Genomic DNA, 10,546 nt, shown 5'->3' with positions numbered 1-10,546 from the left:
AAACAACTTTTCATGCCAAGGTGGAACTATTCTCACACCAGCACACTCTGCCAAACGAATCGATCTTCAAATTCCAGACTACAATGTGCCATAAGCTAGACAGTAGGTATATTGCAAACTATTGCTTCTGGAGCCGATAACTGGAGACAAATCTCACAATAGGCTTTGTTTAGACCAAATTATGATTTTCATTAACCTTATCTTAGAACACACTGTAGGATCTCACAGTCAGGACTGATTCACATAAAATGCAACACCATACCTTAGTACTCATTTGGTATATACGTGTAAATATGACCACTGTAGTATTGTGTTCTGTGTGAATGAAGCCACTATGGGCTCATCCAACAAACAGTGGTTAAAAATTCTGAATTAACACTATGCATGAATGCAATGACAGACAAGCCAAAACTAGAACTGCAATACATGTTAGCATTCTTTTTTCTTTATATGTAGGAATTCATGCTTTAGCTGTACTTATCTTTCACATCGACTGGACCCTTGTAAAGGTAGAACAAATCCTCTAAGGAAAATATGACGATTTATCCATGGCATAGTATCATAATTAGCACAACCCACGGTTTGAAAATCTTTTCTGATTCTAGCTTTCTGGCTGACTGTAAATCATTACTTAGTTAAATCAGTCCTAACCATGGTTTGCCTTGATATGAACGGGAGACAATAAGCTACATATTGTATAGTGTGAACCAATTATCTTCCAAAATAGGGAGTCATCAAGAGAACATTCCTGAACATAAACAGAGTCAATCAGACCCTGGCTCCAAGTTAAACCTCTTCAAGTCACAGTTGAGGGATACTATACTGAAAACAATTCCATGTCACCATTCTGTTTATGATAAAGTTTCATGTTTCCATCTTGCATGATTGCAAGGTCTGTCGACTATGTGTTCACATATGTTACTACTAGGAGAGCCAGTTTCCTAATATAATTTGCCAACCTAAAATAGCTTCAGCTGACCTTTTATTTTTAAATTATTTGTTGGTGTGTCTATATGTATTAATAGGAGGCCAATATAATTACTAACAACCCATTTGTTGTACATAAGTGTTCTAATAATAATGTGTTTGTCAAATTGCTTTAAAGTTTGCTTTAATTTCTGACATTAGACATTTGCAATTACTGTTGGTCACTGGATTTAGCGATTACTAGATAATGAGTATCTTGATAAGAAGCTACTTGTCTTTATTCTACGTAATTTACTCAGGAGGATAGTTTTCAGCTACTACAAAAGACTGGTATTTTAAAATGCTTCTTTTGTTTGATCACAGTTTATGCTTCAACAACTGAGTAATAGGTCAAGCTTTAGAAATAAAACAGGTGAAAAAAAGGATTGGATTGACAAGAAATAGGCTCCAACAATAAAAAAAAGAAAAGCTGGATGGGAACTGTGACTGATTACAAAATAATCTTACTATATTGGGTGAAAAAACATATTAGGAATGAATTAGGTATTTTAAGGTTATTTTATATTTCAATCACCTGTAATCTCTTAGCTGTAAAATTTCAGTCATCAGACTAATAGAAATATTTTAATTATACATAAGCTAATATGTCAGTGCAAAGTCTTCATACAGCATTGAAGTTACATGATGGTCTACGTGGATTATATCTAAATTTAACTATTAATTGACCAATTGTGAGAAATTTCAGACAATTGCTTTATATATAGACTGCAGCCATCCAATGTAAGAGCAGGCTTGTTGTGATGGTGGCTTAGAAATAAACTTTGTTCAATTTTTTTTTACACCACCACCAAATTTGGCATGCTTTGTTCAAATAAAGAAAAAAATAAGTTAGGTTTCCCAAGAAACCCCGAAAGTTTTCAGGTAATATACTATAGATCAGAAGAAGTCTGGTAACACCTTTTAAGACAAACATATTTTATACAAAGGATTTTTATTAAAAAGAGGGGGAAAAAGGACTTGCAGTGGTACTGTATCACAATCATGCCATTGTTGTCCACTAGAGGAAACAACAGCACATCAAATGCAGTGAGGAAAAGTTTCCAATTTGGAAATCATTGCCTTTGATCTTCTAATAACAGAAGATGAAGTTTGTATACAACCCAAAATAAATATTTCCCTGCTTTAAAAAAACAACAACAACAAATCTACGTTAATGATGAAGCGCTGCAGATCCTGCCACTGGCGACAAAAAAACTACCCTCCGTGACTCCCTGAGAGAACGCGTGTAAATCAACTGCCCGTGTTCCCACAATTCGTTGAACCCGTGTACATAAGTTTTTATTCATTATGGAATGATTTATACTAAGAAATGCATGTATTACATGTCTGTGTGTATGTTTCTATATGTGTGTGTGTGTGTGTGTGTGTGTGCGAGACCCAGGTCTCCCCGAGGCCCTTCACTGACCTGCACAGGAGTGTCGTGAGAACGCGGCCCCAGGTCACGGGCGGGGGGGGGAGGGAAGGGGGGGGGAAGGAAGGTCGGCCGGGGACAAGACCTTCCCCTCAGCGGGGAGCGCGTACAGAGCATGCGCGAGCCTTGGCGCAGGCGTAGAGGGGCGGCCTGGCCTCAGGTGCTCTCCTTTCCCCCCCACCCCTCCCTTCGCGGGGCGCCGGGTCTCCGGCGCGCACGCGCACAAGGCCGCCGCTCGCTTCCCGCCTTTGGCGCCTCGGGGCGTCGCTTTCGCTCGGTGACCTCCTGAGGGAAGCGGAGGAGCAGCTGCCCTGCCCGCCATGGCCCCGGCCTGCCGCTGAGCTGCCATGGCCGAGTCGCTGCCTCTGCCCGGGCTGTCTCTGCGGGAAGAGCCGCTGCCCGGACCCGGCGCCGCGGCCGAAGGAGAGGCCGAGCTGTCGCTGAGCTTGGCGCGCACCAAAACGCGGTCTTACGGCAGCACGGCCACGGTGCTCGCCCCCTTGGCGGAGCGGTACGTGGAGCACCGCCTCAGCCCCGGAGACACCTTGCCGGGCCTGGCGCTCAAGTACGGCGTGACGGTGAGCGCGGGGGGGGGGGTCTGGCCCGGGAGCCCCTGGAGGGAGGTGCCCGTGGGGAGTCGCGCTGGTCGGGCGGGGACAGCCTGGAAGAGGGCAGAGCTGGCCAGCCCGACACCGGGAAGGGCAGCGGGAAGCCCTCCCCGTGAGAGAGGGCACCCCCAACACGAGCATGGGCAGAGGGCACCCCCTCTCCCTGACAGGCAAGAGGAAGGAGCCCCCCTCCACCCTTATGGGCAAAAGGACCCCCCTCCATGAGAGAGAGGGCACCCCAACACGAGCAAGGGCACAGGGAACCCCCCTCCATGAAATAAAGGGCAGAGGGCACCCCCAATTCGAGCAAGGGCACAGGGAACCCCCCCTCCATGAGTATGGGCAAAAGGACCCCCCCTCCATGAGCATGGGCAGAGGGTCTCTTTCCCCAAGCATGTACTGAGGACCTGCTTGGTGGCACTCACTGCCAGGCACCCACTTTTGGCACTGAGACTCTGCAGCTGAAACAAGGGAATAGGAACTTTTCTCAAATCCCCAGTTCCAGTCCAGTAATCCCTGCTAGATTCGGTTCAGCCTCAGATAGGAAAGCTGCTGGGTGACAAACCGCATGTTTTTCACTTCCCCCCCTGCCCCACTTCTCAAAAACTAGAGAAATTTGCTGGAGGAGGAGCAGAGTGCTTCTGACCTTGTGCAGAGTGCTTTCCACGGGAATCATTGCAACCGACCTGGCTTGTCTAAGCTAAGCAGTTTACATACTTTGGCTTTTCTCCTCATTTAACGGACATCTCAGACCAATATGGCTAATATCAAGGGGTCACATCTTAACTTGCGTGCAGGGAATCGGTAGGTTTTTTTCAGACAGACGGCCTTTTCATACAAAAGGAGATTTGGAGGGCATCACTACAACTGTAGAGTTGTTGCAATGAGTGGATGTGGTATCTAACAGAGACTTGAATCTGGAATTTTCCTTGGTCACTGGGCCCTTTGAAGGTTGAAAGCGAAAGTCAGTCTTTGAACATAAGATGGTGTGCACTACAGAATTGCTGTTCTTTCCTATCTTCTTTGAACTGTGGCATTTTGGATATAAATCATTTAAAAGTTTGCCTTGCTGAAACGATTGCTAAGATTTGTTGAATAGCAACAGTTGTTGGCATAATCAAGATTTGTAATACATCACTATTAATAGGAAAAGGTTGAAGAGTGTATATGCATTGATGGAACCTATAAGCCAACATGCTCATTCTGAGACACTAATTCTGTTAGCTGCATTGAATATACAGTCACTCAAAATTGAGACAATTTCCATAAAGTTGTAGACCACATTTAGGACTAGAACAGTAGGTGATGACTTTTATTATAATTGCTTTCAAATGTGGGCCTGTGAGAGTATTGTATTGCAATAGGTCTGTAATGCCAAACCTAAATTTAAAAGTTTCTGGGGAAAAAGTGTGAGATCTTATAAGATTCTTCTAAACTTTATGCTGTTCAATCATTAAACTGCTGAATGAAAAATAGTCTTTAACGTGGTTATGGGGAGAAAGTGTAAAAGTTCTAGTTATATAATAGCTTTAGGTACGTTATTTATTCAACTGCAATTAGCAACTAGAGTATCAGGTTGCTTGTTCTTTGTGAAAACAAATGCCTGAGGAAACATTTGTTTTTTATAGTTAATGTATGAAAATGATATCAACAGAAGAATTCATCCTTTTGGAAACTGAATTGCTGTAAAAATTCAAAACACAAAATTGAGTTTCCGTTTTTAATTTGTTCAGTTAGAGATGTAAATTAGTTTCCAAATGTATTTTTTCCAACCAACTTTTATCATATGCCCGTGTGAAAGATCTGGTATCGCAGCTCTAACAATACCAGTCCCCATTTGGAAGGATAGCCAAAAATTAACCATGTTAAAGATACATCTTCAGAAATAAACTTATGTAATAAGGTAGCTGTAGGCTATTTTAATCCTTGTTTCACTTGGACTGTAAATATAACTATTTCTGTTTCAGATGGAGCAAATAAAAAGAGCAAATAAACTTTTTACAAATGACTGCATATTTCTTAGAAAAACATTAAATATCCCAGTTATACTGGAAAAGGCGTTGCTGTTTAATGGATGTAACTCACTGGAGTCTCCAGAGAGTGATTCTGACAATCCCGCTACTTGTGAAGAAAGACCTATGACTGTTCAGGAAGACGGTTCTTCCCCCAGTCCTCAAGAATCCGACAATCGACTTCCCCCACCTGAAGAACTCTCTGCCAAAGATTTTCTGCACAGAATGGATGTGCAGATCAAATTGTCCAAACAAGCAGCTAAGAAATTAAAATCTGAAAATGACAGGTAAAATCTTATCCATCTCTTTATCTAAAATATGTTTTTATTTGAAACTGCTGGGAAACTTTGATAGATGGTAATATAGAAAACAGTATATAAAACTGTTGTTAAGAAAGCTACTGAATTTTCAATATCATAATTACAAATGATCCTAAAGCAAAAGTTGGAATTAGAATTACTTTGAATCTCCATATTGAATTGATTAGTGAAGTTTTAGGTGAGTGTATGTGTGTGTGTGTGTATGTATGTGTGTGTACACACACACACACACACACAGAGAGACATACACACACATATATGACGTACCCCAAATCAGTCTGATGGAGATAAATAGAAGGGAATTTATTAGATCCAGAGAAGACAGCAGTGACCTACAGCTGAACCAAGAATATTTCTAGTTAAATTACTTGAAGTCTAATCCAGAAGAGGTGAGGTAGGAGTGGAGAGTAGGGAGATGATGCAACAGAATGTCAGTTGCGACTATATAATGATAATACTGTACATCTTGTTTTCTCGCTTTAAAGTTCTTACATGATCCATTAGTGGAAAACTAAATGCACTGACCATTTCACATGCACATCTATGCTACTAGAAAAAGCTTTAGGTTGCTTTGCTCTCTCTAGAGCGGGGGTCCCCAACCCCCGATCTGTGGACCGCCACCGGTCCGGGGTATGCCAGCAACTGGGCCGTGAAAACAAGCGAAGGCCCATCTGCGGGATGTAGGAAGAACTCAAAAACACGCCCTCTCCGGGCTGCGGAAAAACCTTTCTCCATGGAACTGGTCCCTGGTGCCCAAAAGGTTGGGGGCCACTGATCTAGGTTAAGAAAATGCACTTTCAGAGGATTGGAAGAAAAAGAATGAATAGATTTTTTTTTTGAAGGATCTTCTACTTACAGTAGCTGTAGTAGTCAAATATAACGTTATGTTGTGGATATGCTGTTGGTGAGAACCTTTAAAGCCCTGCATGGCATGGGGACCAAATTAATTGCAGAATTGTCCTTGACCCATTACAACAGCCTATAGGATTTCCCTTATGGGCCCTGGGGGTAAGTTGCTGCTCAGAAGAATAACGTTTTAGCAGACGTCTTCAAATCGTCTTAATTTGAAATAATTCTATTAAAATTAGATAAATGTCTGAGGTGTAAACTATAAATAACTTCGTGTATTTTCATAAGTTTCCTTTTTCCTCAACAGGGAATATGGTGAGGAAGATTCCTATGCAATTTCTTCCTATCAGCAGTAGAAAATGAATAAAGAGCTGGAATGAAAGCAGTTCGTAAAGAACTAAATATTTGAAATTCAGAAGATCGTTATTTGATATATTATATTGTACTTGTTACAAATGATATATAAAAATTCCACTGACTGTTGCACTAAAAGTATTTGAATGTTTGCCTTCTATAGGTTAATATTCTTTTACTGTTCATTGATAAGGGAAATGCTTCTCCAAAATATTGCCTTTATATTTCTGCTAAAAATAATGGCACACTAGCAACAATGTATTCCTAAGAGAACTTCAATACAGATTTTTTTTGTTTTCGTATACATATATATAATATAATATTAAAGGAATAATTTATTTTTAAAAAAGCCCTGTGGTCTTGACTCAGACATGGTTGTAATGCAAATTTTGTGAACTTGATGCTGATGGATATACCATGATTAAGTTGAATGTTTATGCACATTTGTATATGTCTCCGTGTTAACATATTTAAAGATATGCTCTTAAATTGAATCAGTTTTAGCCGATTAGTTTAGGGGGAAAAGGTTGGGATTTTAAAATATGTATGGTAAAATATTTTGTTTGGGGAAAAAAAGGACCAAACTGAGTAAGTTGTATTTTTTTTCTTTGTGAAAAGTGTTTGGAACATATTTTCTTGTTAGCACATATAAGTAGTTTCATGTATTGAATATGAAATGCACTTTAAAGAGTTATTGCCTTTGTTGTTTGGCGTATCTGATGCTTTGCAACTACTGTACATTTCAGATATGATTTGTTTCATATGCTATATTAAAATTTCTTAGTGTCTTTGCTCCTTTTTCCAACTATTTTATCTTTATTTGAAATCAAAATAGTTTGAATACAATTTGTCTTTGTGTGTCTTGTAATTCTCAGAAGGAGAATATTCATATTCTAGCTGAGGAAGACAAGATCACAGGATGTATAACTTCATCCTGTTTTGGTAATGAGAACAATTTATTGCATGCTTGAGGAGTGGTGCTGTTCATTCTAAAGCCAGTCTTACGTAACGGATTTAAAGAAAACTTGTGTGCAAATAAAATGGCTGGAGCTTTTTATTTTAGACTTGGAAAAACTCCGAAAAGAAATAAAATAGATGCTAAAAGAAATCTGTCTTCAGAAAATTTGATGTCCATCATTAGGAAAACTGATGAATAGTAGATTGAAGGTACAGTATATAAAACAACATAGTTTTGTAGAGGGGCGATCTAAAAATACTATATCCTCTGACTTTAAACATCAAATGAATCTTGGCCTATGACACATTTCCTGTTTATTTTTTTCTCCTTTTATTCAAACACTGAAGTGTGTTTTCAAATGGATTGAAAGTTTCAAGTTCATCCTGGAGATTTACTGTCTGCTTTCTTTAAAGTACCATTTAAGCATTTTGATGTTTGAAGGAAACTATTTTGAAACTCAATGTGAGAATGATAATAACTTGTCCGATCTCTGGTTTAAAGACAGCTATATGTAGAATTATATTGGGAATACAGTTGATTATAAGTGGAAAATCTGTCAATTTGTGGAAAAATGTTTCCAATTATTATTTTACAGAAACAGTTTTAAAAACATTTTTCTATTTCTAAGTGTTGTATTTCTGTTCTTAGCAGTACTTAATCATAACTCACTTGGAAAATGTTTCAGTACATTTTGCATTGCAACAAAAGTTTCTTGCTATGTGCGTTTTTGTAAACTTCAGTAGTAAGATCACCAGTTCAAGGTATTATTTTTAAAGTAGTAATTTCAAGTGGTACCACATGAAGACAAAACCAAGAATCTGCATTACTTTGTCTTGTAGCAAAGCATTTAATAAAGTACAGTATCAGAAACAGGATTCTATTAGAAAAGTATTTTGAATGCAATATATGTGGTAATTTGTTACATTTTTCCCAACAATGGTTTTTAAAGGTAAAAAGGTGTAAAGACACATCAGAGCATCTAAAAGATGTTTAGGTTATTTAAAAAGCATTGGTAAGATTAGAACTAGGGAAGAGCAGGATATTTTTATTTCCCTTTGCTGGGATAGAGATAATACCAAATGTGTCCAGCAATTGTTTTCAAATGCTAAAATGGCAAAAACTATCAAGTCTATATTATGCCTTTAAATATGCTGCATTGCTTACACTGCTTTTAAAAACTGATCTCTCCATTCTGTACAAGCCGTGGCCACGAGGATGATGCATGAGGTTGTTTTCCATTTGTTTTTATCACATAATAATATGTTACCAAATGCTGTATTGGATGTCCCATAGTATGTTAACAGTCAGTCCTCAATTCACAGGAGAAAGCGGGAAAATTGACATAATATATACTGTTAATGAAAAACATGGCATACTGAATCTGAATTATATACAGTTTTTAAAAAGCCTTAAAAGATTCACTAGCATAAGGACTGGATCATCTGTCAATTGTCCGCAGCTCTATTTAATTACAGGCAATCCTCAACCATTCATCATTTAATTGCAGGTTATCCTGGACCTAGACTTATAACCGTTCGGTTATAACAGCACTGAAAAAAGTGACGGATGAGGGTTTTTCACACTTAACAACCTTTGCAGCATCCCCATGGTCATGTGATCAAAATTCGAGTGCTTGACAACTGACATGTATTTATGACAATGGCATTGTACCAGGATCATGTGGTCTCCGTTTGCAACCTTCTGAGATTACGTATATGCTGTCACTGAATAACAGGTTCATAAACCATTGACACCAATGGTTTTATCCTGTTTCAAAGTTTAAGCTAGTGCGTGTCTATTCCCTGCTGACTAAATATGCTTTGGACTGCATTCTTAATTTTTCTGCTGCACTCCTTCCCATCTCATATAAATGCAAATTCTTTTAATGACTCTTTAAAATGTACTGAGGAATACGAAACTAGTATGTCTGCAGAGTACACTGGGATTCTCTATTACAGCTTTTATTATCCAGATGGTGCTAAAGTGATCTTTTCTGAGTTAGCAGCTGCACAAGAAATTAACCAAATACTTCTATCTAAAACATCCATTTATGAAGGAGGCTGCCAATGGTAACTATGAATTTCTTGCCTTATTCAGCTTTTCTGCCATGATCCTGCAAGACAAGGGATTGGGCTGTTCAGCTAGTCTCAGCCAATAGAAGCCAGTCTTCATGGCTTCTAAAGCCCCTCATATTTGGGTGAATTCTCTCCCACTGATATCTAGCTTTGTCAGTGTTAGCTTCCAGCAGATCCATGAAGACCATGAAAATTTATTTTGCATTTTTGCTAGTTTTAGTCTGAATTGCTTCTAAGTCATTTTATTGCTGCAACCTATCAGTGCACTTTATGGGGAAAAGCAAAACAAGTAAACATACCGGTGGTCCTCACTGAATGACTACTCACTCAGTGACCATTTCAACTTGCAACAATGTTGAGCTTACTACTAGTCCTCAAAGTTCTGCCCAATGCATGCCCCCATAGTCACGTGACTGCGATCCAGGTGTTTGGCAGCCTCCTGTGTCACATTATCGCCATTTGCGACCTCCCATCACGTTTCCCACAAGCAAAATCAATGGGGAAGCCAGCAGGATGTCAGGTCATCCCAGTCACGAGAAGACCTTGCTAAGTGACCTTCATGGTCTTCACTTAATGACGGTAACTGAGAACTACCATGGCTGCTGTCCTTAAGCAGTGCAGCCACCTGATATCATATTTTATATTCACACAGCTTAGCAACAGAAACTCTATTTCCAATAACTGAAATTAAGGGAAGCTACTGGTATTATTAATGGAGAAATTAAGCAGAATCAGCCCATCTTCTGACTGGAGTGCTCACTGCATGTTAATATGAATTTGGAATCCCAAAATAAAAATAAATTGATTATTATAAAACAAACATAGGTCTCCTCATGTCATGTTCAGAATGAGAACTTAAATGTAGGATTTACTTCTCAAGAATTATTCAGTGTGCAAGCAACATTTACTAAGGAGGCGATAACAATATTCTGTGAATGTAGCCATTCTAGTTTTTGAACTATAGTTTATGCC

The 10,546-nt window shown here is 39.1% G+C and overlaps 1 protein-coding gene across 1 annotated transcript; it reads left to right on the top strand.

The window, feature by feature from the left end:
* The first annotated feature begins 2,606 nt into the window (after positions 1-2,606).
* LYSMD2 (LysM domain containing 2) lies at positions 2,607-7,756 on the top strand. The gene is made up of 3 exons (XM_081337710.1): positions 2,607-2,976; positions 4,974-5,305; positions 6,495-7,756. Exons 1-3 carry the CDS (start codon positions 2,746-2,748, stop codon positions 6,541-6,543), a joined length of 612 nt encoding a protein of 203 aa, XP_081193836.1. The 5' UTR covers positions 2,607-2,745; the 3' UTR covers positions 6,544-7,756.
* The last annotated feature ends 2,790 nt before the right edge of the window (positions 7,757-10,546 follow it).

The sequence above is a fragment of the Vipera berus genome, assembly GCF_964194415.1.
Source record: "Vipera berus genome assembly, chromosome: 12".
In the NCBI taxonomy this organism is placed as follows: domain Eukaryota; kingdom Metazoa; phylum Chordata; class Lepidosauria; order Squamata; family Viperidae; genus Vipera; species Vipera berus.
The sequence above is the reverse complement of the archived record's forward strand: the minus strand, read 5'-3'. Positions and strand labels throughout refer to the sequence as shown.

Excerpts from the sequence above, each read along its gene's own strand:
- LYSMD2 (XM_081337710.1), top strand. The coding sequence starts at position 2,746 with ATGGCCGAGTCGCTGCCTCTGCCCGGGCTGTCTCTGCGGGAAGAGCCG. Across the intron at positions 2,977-4,973 it reads CGCTCAAGTACGGCGTGACG|ATGGAGCAAATAAAAAGAGC; the intron begins GTGAGCGCGGGG and ends TTTCTGTTTCAG. Across the intron at positions 5,306-6,494 it reads TTAAAATCTGAAAATGACAG|GGAATATGGTGAGGAAGATT; the intron begins GTAAAATCTTAT and ends TTTCCTCAACAG.